This window comes from Rhinolophus hipposideros (genome assembly GCF_964194185.1).
Source record: "Rhinolophus hipposideros genome assembly, chromosome: 24".
NCBI classification, from domain to species: domain Eukaryota; kingdom Metazoa; phylum Chordata; class Mammalia; order Chiroptera; family Rhinolophidae; genus Rhinolophus; species Rhinolophus hipposideros.
Window position 1 is genome coordinate 8774105 of NC_138070.1, and position 16229 is coordinate 8790333.

Consider the following 16229-nt stretch of genomic DNA (forward strand, 5'->3'; position numbering starts at 1 on the left):
TGCTATTCTACCCAGTTCTAATCAGACCCCTTCCGTCTCTCGTTTTGCTCCCTAATTTAAAGGAAAAGTAATTTCAGATTGAAGCGGCTGGCTCTCTTCGACCGAGTGAGGGACTTTTGTTTTTAGCTTTGTAACTTGAGTGACAGCTCATTTTGGTTCAGTGGGGGCGGTCTTAATTACTTAAAGGCAAAGAGAAGGGGATAGAGGAAGGAAGGAGAAAGACTCCGCTCTCAAGAAAGTTCCTTAAAGAAAGCACTTAACACGAGGCCCAAAGACATTTCAATAAAAATTTATTGAAATTTCAATGACGTTTTAAAGAGGGGGAGAAATACAGAAAACCAAAGAACTCATCAACAATTATAACACAAAGTATACCTTCATGAGTTTTTGTCTTAAACAATCTCTCAGCACCTGACTTTTGAACTGTGAATATATCTCTATAGGCACCAATTCAAAACACCATCAATATTGAAGACAGTAGTTAATTCCACTTCGTTTGAAGAAATCAGAGACTAGCAAATACAAATACAAAAGAAAAATCAGAAAGTCAAACCACAGCCTCTGTACTCCCCACCCTTCCGACCCCCAAGCAACCTCAGAACCACTCTTAGGGTGTTATATTTTAAGGAATTTAAGGTGGAGCTGGGAAGTGGCCCCACCTTCCCAATCTTGCGTAAAATAGGCAATAGCGCTTTCCCTCACTCTTAGACATTAAAAAAGAAAAAAAAAATTTTTTTTGCAGACGACTCTTTTGAAAGTGTGTTGGTGTTGGTGCAGAAAAGTGTGTTTTCTAGTTTTAAAAGCGATCCTGTGACCTTGAAGTAAAACTGACTAAAGGAAAACAAGAACACAAAACCTGACAGCTGCAATCCTATTTACAGAGAGCTATATACAATGTCAATAAATTAAAGTTTAATTTTCCAAGCATTCATATTCCACCTATTTACAAGAGTTATCAAATAATTACATAAATACTTTGCTAATAGTCTCGCTTCTTCTTTATTATTTTTTTAAAACCTTGTTATTGCATATACAGGAAAGAGAAAGAACCGCCAGAGAGACATGAATCCTGCTACAGAGCTTAGATAAAATAAACTCATTTTTTTTGTGTCTTCCCCACTTCTTCCCTTTAAATCCTCCCCCTTGGGGTTGCCGATGAGAACTGGGTAAAAGGTGTGGGGTCATGTTCTTTTCTCTCTAAAAGCAAGCATTCAAAATGAAAAACCACAAATACATCACTGTGGAACATGCAAGAAGAGACCTATAGCGGCTCTTAAAACATCACAAGAATATTAAAAAGACACAGATTTCCTTAATAGAGACTAAACAAAGCTGACTCCCACCCCACCCCACCCCCCAAAAAAACAATGCTGCTCAGTAATTTATTTAGAACTGATATGTAAGTCACTATAAAGTTTTTAATCTTCACAAACAGAATCATGTTAATGTATTCATTTGCCCCCGGTATTTTTTTTTTTAATTTTATTTGTTTTTGTTTCCACTTGACACGGTGAAGGAAAAAATATATAAATCTGCACTGGGGGAGAAGTGTTTCAACACCTTCCCTCTGGGTAGACCTGGCTACCTTTTTCTTCCCAGGCTCCCAGACTTGCCTCGCTGGAGGTGCTCTGGACAGACCTGTTTTAACTCCCACCCCCAACAGCTCAATGCAACAGACGTTTCTGAGCCCCCAGAATCTGAGCCAGATCCCGGATATATAAACCACGCCAAGAAGACAGAGCCTGTTTCTAGCATATTCTCTCGAGGGAGTCCGGCACCCCTTCCCAGACAGGACTGCACAAAGCAGGGCTAACCCACTGCACGTCCGTGGTTTACTTTACATCCAACAAAGTGCACTGCAGACGTGACTGGACTGGAATGAAGAGACTTTTCTGGGGAGGGGCTTATGGGGACGCGCTGCGGGACCTGTCCGGCTTGGCTTCCAAGCCGCTGACCAACCGCTGGATGCTCTGCAGTTCGCTGGTGGCCGCCTCTTTCTCAGGGCAGAGTTTGGGCGACAAGGACACCGAGCTGGAGGAGAGGGTGGAGGAACGGCTGTTGAGTTCTGAGCCCGAGTCCACGGCCACCGAGGCCGGGCTGGCGGCCAGGGCAGCGGCTTTGGCGTCCAGGGGCCCCGCGACCGCCGCCATGGACGGCAGGGCGGTGGTGAGCAGGCTGCTGCTGTCGGGGACCGGCAGGGGGATGGAGTAGGGGCTGTAACGCAGCCGCGGACGCATGGTGTTCAGGTTGAGGAAGGGGTGACGGTGCACCGAGCTGGAGGCCGCTGCGGAGGAGGCGGCCGCCGCCGCGGCCATGTACGTGTAAGGGTAAGGGAACAGGCTTCCGAAAGGCGACATGGCCAGGCCCTGGGGAAGGAAAAGAAATGCATCCAGCGAGTCAGCCGAGAAGGGGCTGTGCGGTAGGAAGAAGCCAACCTTGTCTATTCCACACCAACCCCCCACCCCCACCCACCTGGGACCTTGCGCTAGTCATTGTTCTTTCTCTCTGGGGGTGTGGAGTTAGAGACAGGGGGAGGAGGACACTCAGACTTATTTCTCTAGGTCCAAATCTTAGCTGTGTCACTCTAGGCCTAGATATTTCACTCCCTGTTCTTCAGCTTTCTTGTATAAAAAAAAAACAAATAACCAGGGGAATATTAAATAATTCATGTACTGTTGGGGACTTTGTGAATATTAAATGAGCTAATGCCTTTGATGTCCTGAAGGTGCCTGGTCAATAGGACTGTTAGAAATTCTCCCATCAGGGTCAGTTGTTGCACCTGTTAAATGGGACTATAGAGTCAGTCTACCCCGCAATGGTAGCTGAGTGAAAACCAGACCACATAAATTATTAGACATAATTATTTTTCATCTTGGTTTCCCCCACCCCAAACTCCTCCTACTTCAACCCTAGAAGTGTTGCTAATGAAAAAAATCCAGGGAAGTTAAGCAAAAGGAAACTGGGAATGGAGGGAGGAAAAGGGGATTTACTATAAACAGAGACAAAGAAGGAACCTAGCCTGATATACTGTTGTTACAGGTGGAGAAACTGAGGTAGGCCCCAGGGTCACAGGAAATCACTTAGCTAGTAAAGTGGCAGAAGCAGAATTTAAAATCCAGGGACCCAGATCCGGCTCAGTTACCTGTCCCTTCCCTTGAGATAACATTAGTACTTGTTTGCCCAGGCAGCCCCTTGCACACCTATCACCTGCCCACCTACAATGAGGTCTCCAGGAGGGGCTAACGGAGGAGATGGCAGGAATTGAGAAAGGCCAGAAACCAGTCCCCTCCTCCCCCAGAGTGGGAGGCCAATCCTGCCTCTTGGCTCAAGGAAGGGAGAAGAATGTGCCCAGAGAAAACAAAAGGCAAGGGCATGCAGAAAACCCCTCGGAACCTTTTTGCCAGTTCAGAGCGTTTCCAAGCGGCCTGAGACTTCTCCTCTGCCACCCCTTGTCCCAGCACAGCTGTTTGGACCATACAGAGGCCGCCAGGCTGTCCCTCTCCTCTGACATTTCCCACGTGTGCACAAAATATTAACCCTTTTGGGGAACAGGCCTGCTTGGGGTGGGGGAGGGGGCAGGGAAAAAGCTTCGAAATTGGGAGAAAAGGCTGGAAAACTCAAGACTCAGTTCCCACCCAGGAAGTCACTTCCTCTTCCCCAGGCCTCAGTCTCCCCCTTGTTTAATTCCTTGGGGAAGGTTGGTTATGAAGCATTTAAGAGACCTTTCAGCTCTGAAGTGAAAATCACAGACCCTGAAGTCAGACTGCTTGGGGTAGAGTCTTAGCTCCACCACCTACTGGCTGTGTGACCTTGGATACGTTACTCAACATCTCTGGGCCTCATCTATGAAGTGGAGGTGATACTAGTCCCACTGAAGTCAGAATAAATCAAGTTCTTAGAAGAGTGCCTAGCACAACACAGTGCTGGGTATAATTATTATTACTATGTACTCACTCTGCTATAAACAGCCCTTAACTGTGAAAACAACTAAGGTTTTGGGGGAATAAGTGTGAGGTTATGATGCATCAATGAGATAAGGCTTGCACCTAGCAATTATTATTATCATTTAAAGCTACTAGGCGGGGGACTGGGTGAGGGTCTGGTATCAGAGGGTGCATGGAGGGAGGGGCTGGAGAGGAGGCAGGAGGAAGGATGAGAAACAAATACCTGGGAGGCCAGGACATGCTGCTGGAGGTGGAAAGGCAGGGTGGCCGCGGAGGCCCCCGACAGTCCCTGTGCCGCAGCGGCTGAGGCCATGGCCGTAGAATCCAGGCCTGAAACGCCAGTGGAGGCCCCGGACACAGTGGCCAACAGGGGCCCCATGCCGGCGGCCATGCTGGAGAAGGCGCCCCCCATGGCGAACTGGCCGGGGTGCAGGAAGAGCGGGTGCCCGTTGAAAAACTGCTGGCCGGCCAGGCCCGGGGCGAAGCCGAGGCCGGGCAGCGGGCCCTGGCCCAGGTGCGCGGTGGCCGCGTCGGTCTGCACCGTGAGAGGCGCGAAGGCCTCCTTGCCCGGCAGCGCGCGCGCTTCCTCGGCCTTGGACGTGGCCGCGCCCTCGCGGCCCGGGCTTCGGCGTTCCTCCGCGCCCAGGCCGCGGGTGCTGGACGAGATGGTGGCCGGACTGTGACGCGAGTCGGGAGACGCCTTGTCCATCCGCCCGCTGTCCCGAGGCCGGCCTCCGGGCTCCGCCGAGAATAGGTGAGCCTTGACCGCCGGGCTGCCCTTGTCGCGGCTCGGCTCCTCCGACGTGGTGGTGGAGATCTTGGCTGCGTCGCAGGCCTCCGGGCCGTGCTCCTCTTTGCTCTCGGCCTCAGCGTCACTCTCACCCTCGCTGGCACACAGATCTACCATAGCAGGGGAAAAAGCAGGGCGGTAGGGCGTTAGTTCCAATCTGGACCAGTGGAAAGCCAGTTTCCCAGTTTGAATCTTGGCTTGGCCACTTACTAGCTGGGTAACACCCGGCAAGCCCCTTAACCTCCTGTGCCTCAGTTTTCTTATCTGCAAAATGGGAGTGATGATACTTCATAACTTTAGTGGAAAAAGTCAATGAGCTAACAATGAACTTAAGGTATTTGGATAGACTGAAACCCTCCCCCCAGTCGGTAATGAATTTTACTTTTTGTTTTTTTGCAAGCATGGATGGAGCTCCTACTGTGTGTCTGACTTTGCCTTTACTCACCGTTTCCTATTCGGTTGCAAATTTACTTTTTTTAAACAAAAAGTAACTTACACTAACACTCACTGCGGGAACACCATTAGGGTCTTTGTTCGGTGAGTGATGAAGTTCTGCACCTTCGACACATTTGTGAATTTCGGAAGGATTTGTTTGGAAAGAACCCTGACATCTGAATTGGTAGTGGCAGAAATGAACACCCCGCCCCTAACTCACACACTCCACTGGGCCTCTCTGTTTGCCCCAGTCCCAACAGACAGATGGGTGATGGGCAGCCCCCTCCCGCCCCCAGACAATCAGAGATTCTTTTTGCTCTCACCACACCCTCTGTGGGTGTCCTATTAGGAAAAAAGAAAAGGGGATCCTATTTTATGTTTAAAGCTTAAATGGATTGATGACAGAAAGGACTTTCATTTTTTATTAAACATAAAAAAACAGGTTTCTTCCCGTTGCGCGAGTGTGTGTATCTTTCCATAGAAATAGTTCTTTGCTCTTTAAACACAGGAAACCAACTGGGGATTTGAACCATCTCGACCCCTCCCAGCACCCTCCCCACCCCTCCCCAATTCACATCCCCTGTGCTCCATCTTCTTGCACAGGTTGTTGCTCCCTATGTTTTCTCGGCCACCATCTCTGTTCCAGGTGGCAGACAATCCCTGGCCTCTCCCAGACCAACATATTTTACCTTTGAGTTCAAAGATGGTAAAAAAAAAGTCAGTAGCTGCTTGATTGGAGACAATGGGAGGGCAGAGAAAGTGCTCCAGGCAGTGTTCTAAGCAGGGGAAGGCGGGCCACCAAGAGGGAATATACAGACCGACACCACCCTTACTCCCACGCAAACTAAGGTTTAAGGGAAGGAATTCTGAGCTCTTCTTATATTAGTTTAGAAGGGGGACAACACACACCCGATCACCCTATGTGAATGTTGGCTCCAGTTTTCAAGAAGGAATTCAAGAAGGGTCTGCAGCTTTTGAAGGGCAAGTTCCCTGGTGTGTGCCCCGGTCCCCAATGCTTCCAGGCCTCCAAGACCCGGAGTCCAGACATCGAAGGTGACCAGGCTTACCTTTGAGGTTAGATGTCCCAACAGTAGAGACAGCTGGGGACGAGGACTGAGCAAAACAGCTGAAGGCTGCCTGTTCGCTTGAGGACTCATCAGAGGTGCCATTCTCCTTTTTGTGTCTGTCATCGAACACCCTCATGGACTGCAGGGTGAGCTGTTTCCTGAGGCAGAAGCCCACACCCAGCCATTACAGAACGGAACATACATTTCCCCCCTTTCTGTGTCTCACCCACTCCAAAGAGGCACACACACCTCACCTTGCCTGCTGCCCACGGACAACACTAATTCTGCAATCTGCTTGCCTGGGGGCAGCCACACAGACCTATGCATTGTTCTTGACCCTCTAACTGGGCTGAAGAGTGTGGCACCAGGAAGGCGGCTCAAGTTGCATTTATTCAAGATCAGAGTTTCATTAAGGAAAGGGCATGGGCTTGAGCTGTGAAATCTTGTTTAAAAGCAAAAAAGCAAGAGGGGAGGTTGGAGCTGACCAGAGACAGCTGAACAGCAGGCCTGGCAGAGGGAGGGGACCGGGGGACCTAACCCGGTGAACACAAACAGCCTACAAACTCCCCACTGGTTGCTAAGATTGGGAGGAAGTGGTTATTTCATGGTGCACTTTTCTGTAATCGTTTCGCCAACACATTAATTGGAGTAAAAAATCTGTTTAGATGTTAGAAATTATTTTTTAATGCCCAACCCCCCCTCAGGGGATAGGTTAAAAATTGGGGTTGATTTTCTGGATTTTAGAAATTCTTTGAAAGTGGGTGGGGGAGTGGAGAGCTTCTTTCATATACTATCCAGCTGTCTGCTTAATGCAAAATGATACATGTACCCATGAAAAAGGGAACCACAGATTTCTCCAGGGGATTCAGTTCTGTCTGATGGTATTTGCAGGACGAGATTGCAAAAATTCCAAAGCATTTTGTGCATGGCTTAGTCCTTTCCTGGGACCTGCCCAGGATGAACTTCAATTAATTAGGAATTAATAGGCATCTGTATATAATCAATTATCCCTGATGCTTTTCTTCCAGAGAGAAGTATGGTTTGGCCTAGTTAATTTCCTTTAAGGTAACAAGTAGGTGGGAAAAGTACAATGTATCAAAATCCTCAAGCAGATGGCATAGGGGGAATAAATGATTTCCCACCTTCCCCTCCCCTTCTCAATGTAAATGCCAGCATCCCAATTCTAACAGTGAGACTCAGGATATATCAAAGTGATTTTTTTTTTCTAAATTACCTGAGAAATAAGTAACTATCTCAGCTTACCGTTTTTCTCTCCTGCCATTTCCAGTGTCCCGGAAACCTTTTGCAAAAGGGTTGTTGTCTATTTTTAACTGAGTTATCTAAAGGAGGAGACACAAGCAAGAGAGACACATTGGCCTCACTTTCTAGAATGTTCTGGGGGTGTTTTCCCCAACTCAACAGTTTACTAGAAATTTGACTGCCAACAGGAGACCTCATTAAGATATGCCAGGTTAAAAAAAAAGGGAGAGGAGATAATAACAGAAGTTTGGAGGGTCTGAGATAAAAATCAAGGGAAACTACCATGTCTTGGGTCTCTTATAGGAGGCCAACAAGGGATTCCAGGCTGAAATTACCCTACCTGGGAAATCCCTCATTTTTTTCCTTTGGGCAGCTGACAGCTTGGGCTTAGAAATGGAAAAGTTGTCAGAACAGTCAAAAGGGACAACCTGTAGATTTCTAAAGTATGCTTTCATTTTGACTTTTTTATACAGTGCAATTAATCATAAAATATGTTGCGGCATATTTCCTGCCCCCAAACACACACACACACACACACACACACACACACACACACACACACACACTCCATACACTCCAACCTTTTCTGTGAATCTAATAAAATGATTTATGGGGTTTCGCTACTCTTGTGCCAGAATGGGTATGATTTTTTTGCTGGGGGGGGGGGTTTGGGGAATTACAATATTGACAATTCCAGATTTAAAAGGACCAAATGACCACTGGAAACATTTGTTTTCATTTATATGCTCTGCCACCGCCATTAGGTGGAGAAGGCCCCTGGCCTCTTTGTCTGATCAAAAATGCTACAATTTATTATTACACCAGCAATTTAAGATTCACTGGATTCTGGGCCTAGAGGGAGCATGTATTCTACACACTGAGGGGGAAAAATTGCCATACATAGTATGTAATCTTTCAAATCCCTTCCCTTTGGGTGAACAAAACAATATATACAGAGTTCCTTAGAGGTGGAAAAGGGCCCCATGGCTGGATTCTTGTTCTTGGAATAAATTCCTGTGTGTAAGACTTGCAGAGAGAAGTCGTGATAGCTTCATCTCCATACTAAGGAAATATACCTGAAAACACCATCAGCCGGCCACAGAAGACCCACCTACAGTGATAGTGAATTCAAAATACAGGTGTTGTCCAGTGGGTTGGACTCTCACTGAGATCCAGGGTTCAGAAGTTGAAGAACAGGGGTCCTCAGTTGCCCCCCACCCCCACTCCCATAATTGCCTGCTAACAGCAAGCTGGCAACTGGTGGATCAGCAGCAAGAGTCGCTTTGTGTCTCTGTGCTGTGTGCCCATGACCTTCAGGCCGCCATAATTTTATATACCAGGTGCTGCCTGCTGTTCCATTTGGGGACACTATTAATCCCCGGCCTCAGGTCCAAGGGAAAAAAAACTTCAAATGAAGTGGTGACTTTGGTTACCTCCTCTCAAAAGCCTCAGACAACTCAATTAGCATGACCCTGTGATCAGAGTAGGTTTTTCCAAACACACACACACACACACACACACACACACACACCATAAAAAGCACAGCAGCATAAAAGGTAATAAAAACCAGATCAGCTACTCAGGATTTCTGGCTAAGGGAGAAAAGCTGGTCTCTACTGGGATTCTCCTCCCAGTATCCCCAGTGGCTTTTGCCTTAAATTTTTAGCTGATTCCTTGCAACTTGTTCCTGAAGAAGAAGATGAACCTTGAAACAAACCCAGGAAAGCCCAGGGTGGGGTGGGGGTGGGGCATCAGCGACAGTGGTTACTAGCGCTTCTCACTGGCAGAGTTAGTTTGGCATTTTTTCCTTCTTTTTTCTTCTGCCTCTGCAATGTGCTAGCGGCCCCATTTCGCAAAACGTCCTCTGACAGTCAAATCACAAAAAGAAAACGCGAGACCCCCATCCCAATTCTCTTGTGACTTTCTCCTCCTCACCCAAAGCAGTTTAAAGGGCAGGAAAAAAATATCACCATTAAAAAGAAAAGCATCTTCGGTTACCTTATCATTCTGATATGCTGTTACAGCGATGAATTCGGTTTCGGGGAACAAGTATGTCCGAAATGTACTATAAGGAAGTTTCAGGATGTCATTGGCTCTGACGATGTGAAACCGGGGCTGGTATTTGTGCATAGAGTTCAGTATAGTCTGCAGGGGCAGGGAGGAGAGACACACATCCAAAAAGGATTTAGAGGGACAAACAGGATCTTAGAACCCCTGCCAGGCTGACAGCTACCCCACCGGAGGGTACCACGGTCGGACGGAGCCCACCTCCTGGGAGCACCTCTTTGGGTACATTTCCCTCCACAGATGTTATCTTCTGGAGAATCCAATTTGCTCGTCAGTTTCCAAAGGGTCCCCCCCACCCTCACCATCTAAGGTTCATTCGAACCTTGAACCCTAGCCTACCTGAGTACCAAAACTATAATTCCCCTGCCACGTTGCGTGATCACTTGGGAAGGCCAAAGTCTTAAAAGATAGAGAAAAACATGCATTTTAATTTACAAAATGATTCAGTCCTTTAAGCGCCCACTGATTGACAAGCCCACTCCACTTAAAACCCTGAAAGGCTAAACTCTAGAGAGGAATATTTACGCCTTAATCAAATCAAGGGCTTCAAACGCAATTCCTGCCCGCTGGAGATATTTCCGCGCCATTCTCGTCTTCCTGGGCCTAATCTTTCTGCTTATTCCTCGCTTATCACTGTTTATTTTATTGAAATGTTGGGGAGGGGTAGGGGCCGGGGCAAAAGGTCCTTTGCTTGACTTTTACAAGCAATCCAAGTCTCCTGAAAGTTTCTAAGCATGCTCGCATCGAATGTATACACTCCCAATACGCACACAATTTTTGCACTGGAGATCTGTCTCATTTCTAGCAGACCTGACTTTCACCTAAGCCAGATTCTTTTTTTTAGCAAAAGAAAAAGTCTTCCCCAAAATGGAATCACACCCTTTCACCAATGTAATCGAGGCTTCAAACCTTAAAACTCTCCCAAGAAATAAAATGGCTGGTTTCCAAATACGCGTATGATATCTTACAATAAATCCTTTATGAATACATAACTTTTAACATTGATTTTATATCTTAGCGATTAGTTTTTAACTTCACTGTCAGGTCAGGCTTTTCCCAAGACCTGGAATTGCCCTAAAACAGGCACTGGTACGTTTTCTTGACCTCGTTTCTTTTAGAACGCCAGGCCTTCCATTCTCCGTAGAGAAACACCCCCGACTCTGAGTTCTCTCACCGACTCTGTAGCAGATCCAAGAAGTACGCTACGTTTCACTACAGAGAGCAAGGGAGAAGTCTGAGCAGAAACTCACGATTTTACATGGCATGGGGGAAGCATTGACTTTGCTAGAGTGAAGAAAGAGAACATTTTACTGAAGGGAGCGATGAAACTTACAAATCCGTGTTTGTCCGAAATGTTGTTGGTGAGTTTCAGTTTGTGGAAAGTGACAACTTTGGACATCCACTGTTCCCCGGTAGCCGGGCTGTCCGGGTGAATATACATTCTCTTTGGCATTTCAGGGTCAGCCTTACCCGCCACCATCCACCGAGAATTGTGAAATTTATATCGACAGTCATCAGCAGCTATAATGTCCATCAACAAAATATATTTAGCTTTTTTATCCAGCCCAGAACATCTTACTTTAAATGGGGGGAACATTCGCCTGCAATAGGAGAGAAGGGAAAAGAAAAAAATAAATAAATAAGTCACTTCGAATCTTGGATTTGAGTCTCTATTTATCCTAAAATATTTAAATTAAATTTAAAATGTGCTACTATGATGGATGAGCTTATATGTTTCAGTGTGGCTAGGTGCAAAATTGTTTTCTTCCACAACAGAAGTATTAAATAGGCTTCATTTCTCAATCTTTAAATGTCCCAAGATTCAAAACAGGGGAATTATGGCACTGCATTTCTCTACATCGTCTCACAATTTCTTTATATATATATTTTTTTCTCTGTTTATAGATTGTGACTTTATAGATTGTCCTCTTTATAGAGAAATTCTTGCCTATGCCTTTTCCTGTGGGTGTCTAGTTCTAAACAGCTCTGGGTAGGATTTTAAAAGTGCGGTCAGTTAAGGCTAGAATTTTCCACCACCCGTCGATGAGAAAAGGTTAAACGTATCAAGGAAATAAACGTCAAGTTGTACTCCTGCTTCAGAACAGCTATCCCGCTGCTGGCGAAATGAAACTGGACTCGGTGAGTTCTTAAAACGAATTTTGTAGATTGGGGTGGACTCCCAGGCCTGATAACCAATCTGCCTAGGAGCCGCTAACCACTTTCCCCCGATTGCTCCGGCCAGTCAAAAACTGCAAGATTGTGCCACCAAATTGCTGTTTATTTCCCAGAAGGGTTGGCATTCTATACTCTCGACTTAAAAGGAAGCACTTCGCTGTGAAACTGGCTAAATGTCTCCTGGGTCTGAGGATTTTTATGCCCAACTTTGGCCTCCTTTAGCTTGGAAAGAAAGACACAGAAAGCTGAAGACATCAAGCGAGGCATATTATTTTTATTCTTTCAACTTTATGCCTTGATAGACTTCAATGCCATAAAAAAAAAATCAGTGATTTTAAGTGACAGGCAGGTTTCGGGTCAGGCAAGGACCTCTAAACGTTACGTAAAATATGGTTGATAGTATTCACACATAATACAGAAGCATTTGTCTAGGTCTCCCCACTGGCCCTTTGGGTTTGCAAACGTAATTTTAATTATCTCAAAATCCCCTGCTGAACTCTCCCTCAGATTACAGACACACGTGAAGCACTGTGGACAGACAAACCCAGCGGCCCTACCATTCCTCTCTGACCCTGGCAGCCGAGGGCTCAGGCCCCCTCCAGACCCAAAGGCTGGGCTGGAGGGCAGAAAGAGCCAGAGCAGCTAGTGACAGGCCTCTCGCTACCACACAAAAGAAAGGGGCTTTACATTTTTCTCTCTGAGCACAAAATGAAACAGACAAAAACAAAACATCAACAAAGCCATAAGGATGTTTTAGAAAGGTTCAAACAATGAAACTCCTGCAGTGAGGTGGTTTTCTTTCTCCCTGCAGAAATGTCTGGGCTCCACCGAAAAAACTGTGTCTATGCTGTAGGAAACCCAGGATGCAGACTTAAGTTAGGAAAAACCGCCGCCTGCAGACACCCAGGTAAGCTGAAATTTCCTGCTACGGGGTCAGGCCCGGGAGTCTCTGTGCACAGTTCCAGGGGGACTCAAGTTTTCCTCTAAGGCAAAATTACTGACAAACCGACTGTCCTGGGAGAAGAGAGAGAAAGGGAGGGGGACACCCTCCAATAATTTTGGGGAGGGGGCCCGCTGCTTGCTTACCTTCCCGACTTAGTAATCACCATCTCGGTGCCTCGCTTGTGGAATTGATCCCAAAGTTCTTTGGCCTCGAGGTGAACCTTAGGGTCATCTTCTACCTCTTCTTCGGGCTCCATGGTCTTCAGAGGCCTCAGATGCGCCTGGGGCCCCAGGGACGAGAAAGGGATGCCGGTCTCGGCTGCCCCCACCAATTGATCCATGATCGGCTTGGCCAGGGCGCCCGGCAGCGAGAGCGCCGCCGCGCCGTTGGGAGGCAGAGTCAGCGCGGGGAAGAAGGGCGGCTGGTGACCCAGCACCGCGCTCATGGCGAAGTCCGGCGCCCGGTGAGGTAGGAACGGATGGTAGGCCATGCTTGTCCCAGGAATGACCGGATCTCTCATGGAGAGGCTCATCCACTCCAGGCGGGCGCGCTGGGCTCCAGCCGGGGACAAATCCTCAGCTGCTGTGTTGTTGTGTTGTTTTGTTTTGTTAACAGCAGCACATAGTTTAAAAAAAGAAAAAAGGCAAAAAAAAATCACAACTAAAGCACCTCAAAGGGAGGAGGTAAGTGTCTTTTGGGGAGGAGAATGCCGCTTTTAAAGAGGGCAAGGCGAGCAATCAGGAGACATAGTCGCTGGGGTGACTGTCCTCGTGCCTTGCGTTTTTAAAAAGCCGCTCCTGCAAGTCGGTTTCAGAGGCGAGGGGAGCGAGCAGGCTCTCGACTCGCGCCGGAGCTCGAAATAGACAACTCCGGCCCTGGGTCCCAGGAACCGCGCCCCAGCCCCCAGTTCTTTGTTGCAAATGCGAACAGTTCTCCTAGGAGACTTTTTACCTTTTCTTCTCCTTCTTTCCCCCCGCCCCCCTATCTCTCTTGTTCTGCCTCTTTCTCGCAGGCGGCGCCTGCAGTTGCGCTGGACCTGGCTTTAACTGCCGGCGAGAGAGCGGAAAAAGTCTCTCTCCTTTAAAAAAAAAAAAAAAAAAAAGAGCAAAAAAAAAAAAAAAACACCACTCTGATTTAAGCCCTCTTCTCCCAGCGCTATCAAAACTTGAACTGCACACTGGCTTCCGTTCGCCTCCTCCTCCTTCCTCTCTGCTCCGAGCCTCCGGAGGGTGTCTGGGTTGCAATCCGAAATCTGGCCGTGCTCTTCTCCCGCGCCTGTCTTCCGTGTCCTAAAACGTGAGCGAATTCGCTTCCTAAATCTGCGTCCAGACGCGCAGGGCAGGAAGGATGGAAGGGGGAGGAGGGAGAGAAAGAGACGGACGGAGTGGGAGAGGGAGAGCGAGGAGAGGGAGGGAGCGAGCAAGCCAGCGAGAGCTCCTCGCCACCCTCCTCCGCCTCTAGAATTCCCCGGGCGTCTGCTCGGCGGCTCTAGAAGGTCGGGCTCTGCTGTGGGCTGCAGGGAGCCGGAGGCCTCTTGATTGGCTCTTTGACGCTTTCGGACCAATTGTGTTGCTGCATAGGCGTGGTTTTCACAGGTCGAGTGCTGGGGGATAGAGCCGAGTTATAAAAAGAAGGTGTCGGAAACTGTAACGTCGCAGCGCCGCATCGGTACTACTGCCTGTCCTGTGAATATGTCAACAAGATCAGAGGGAGGGCGGGCGCCACTGGGGAGCGCGCTCACTGAGTCGCCTCTAGGTGGCTTATCGAGAGATCGCCGCAGCCCCAGAGCTCGCTCGCTCGCTCTCGCTCAGCCCACGTCTGAAATGCCTCAGTCATCCAGCCCGGGATCGAGGGAGGAGGCAGGGCCAGGGACGAAGGGGAGGGAGGAGGGAGACAGCGAGCCGGGCCAGGAAGGCGGAGAGCGCGCGGGGCGCCGGGCAGGGGCGCTCGCTTCTCGCGTGCTCGGCTCGCCTCACCGCCGCGCTGCCGCTGCCGTTTCTCTCTCCTGCTCACCCTCTTACTAACCGGCCTTGGGCAAGCCAGGCGGACGGCTGGCTGAGCCTCCCGTGAGCTGCCGTTTAGCCGCTGGGCGCAACAAAAGCCAGCGGCAGCCGCGGGGAAGCGAGCGCCCAGACTCCAGCCTTGCGCGCTCTCCAGCCCCACGTGGAGCCAAGCTCCGCCCGGCCGCCGTTCCAGGGCTCCCGAGCTCGGGTGTCCCTCGGTGCCGGTCTCCCCTGCATCTGGGCTCGCGGGCTCACGAGCACACGGATGCGGCCAGATCTCAGCACACGCGTGCAGGGCACCCTCTTCACCATGCCCCACACGAACCTGGGTGCGGAGACCCGAACAACCCCTGCACGTCTGTACGCGAACATGCGCCAGCACACTGGGACCGAGTCACCCGCGGAAAAACATGTACATGCAAACACCTACACAGCCTGTGCCGCGGGGCCCTGTCTGCGCTCACTCGGGAGGCGGACTGGGGACTTTGTGAAATGCATTCAGCAGCCCTTTTAGATCTGGTCTTCCATCTGGATTCGGACTCCCGGTATTCCACTTGAATGCGTGCGTGGGTGTTGAAGGGGAGGCTGGAGATCTGGACAACAAAGTGATCGCGGCGCAGGGCTAGGTTCTGGGCCTGTCCCCGCCAAGCCGCTGCGCTCACCTTGCAGGCCAGTTCTGAGCGGACCTGCGGGTCAGGGGCCGACAAGCTGGGAGGGGGAGGTGCGCCAGCCTGCTGTCTTCTCTAGGCTTCGCACTTATCTCTCGGGGCCTCAGTTCTTTCTCCACCCCGGGACTTATCTCGCCAGAAGTCGGGGGTGAATTTGTAAAACAAACCGTGAAACGCCCCCACCCCAGAGGTGAAGAGACTGGTTCCAGTTCAGGTACGGTGGGGGCGTGAAGGGAAGGAAGGCAACCCGATCTTTCGGATCAGACCTGTAGCCGAATTGGTAACTGTTAGTTAACGCAGGTCCCTGCCCCGTCAGAAGATTCCCTACACCACATTTCTCGCTTCTGGGGTGTCATGAGTTGGGCCATTCCTGCTTAGAAGGAGGGAAATCTTGGGGACACTGTTCTTTTACCCTTCCTGAATTGAAAGCTTCCTTGAGTGGAAAGGAAACGGAGAAAGGGCTGATTTCGGGGCCTAGGGGTTAAGAAATGTGCGTGTCTGTGGGTGGACCTCACAATCCTCTCTTCCATTTTGCCTTGTGTACCCCCCCTAAACCCCGAGCTGCAGATCCCCAAGTGGGAGCAAGTGGAGGGTGAAAATGCAGTTCCTTTGTGGGCGAACCGCGCCGAGATAGGGGCGGAACTTGAGAGGCGACAAGCTTTTCCAGCCTCGCATTTTTGACGCACATGGTTAAGAGCGCTTGGCGCCAGCGCTGAGAATCCCCTGAAGTCACAGAGAGAATGGAGTGGTTCTGCGGACTCCGTCTGGCTCGCCATCTCGCCCCCTTTCTTTTCCTTTCGGTCTCTGGCGTCTTCTCGGTCTCTCTCTGCGGGTGGTTAAGAAGAGAGAAAGAGCGAGAGAAAAGAAAGAGACGGCG

At 49.3% G+C, this 16229-nt stretch overlaps 1 protein-coding gene across 2 annotated transcripts; it reads right to left on the reverse strand.

The window, feature by feature from the left end:
* Positions 1-273: 273 nt before the first annotated feature.
* On the reverse strand, positions 274-14501 carry TBX3 (T-box transcription factor 3). Of its 2 annotated transcripts, XM_081037193.1 has the most exons (8): positions 12825-14501; positions 10897-11164; positions 9903-9962; positions 9495-9641; positions 7500-7576; positions 6237-6394; positions 4168-4844; positions 274-2366 (listed from the first exon to the last, which is right to left on the reverse strand). In XM_081037193.1, the coding sequence occupies exons 1-8, from the start codon at positions 13211-13213 to the stop codon at positions 1905-1907; spliced, it is 2238 nt and encodes a 745-aa protein (XP_080893319.1). In that variant the 5' UTR covers positions 13214-14501; the 3' UTR covers positions 274-1904. The 2 variants fall into 2 exon arrangements, with proteins under 2 accessions (XP_080893319.1, XP_080893320.1); XM_081037194.1 differs by lacking the exon at positions 9903-9962.
* Positions 14502-16229: the final 1728 nt, after the last annotated feature.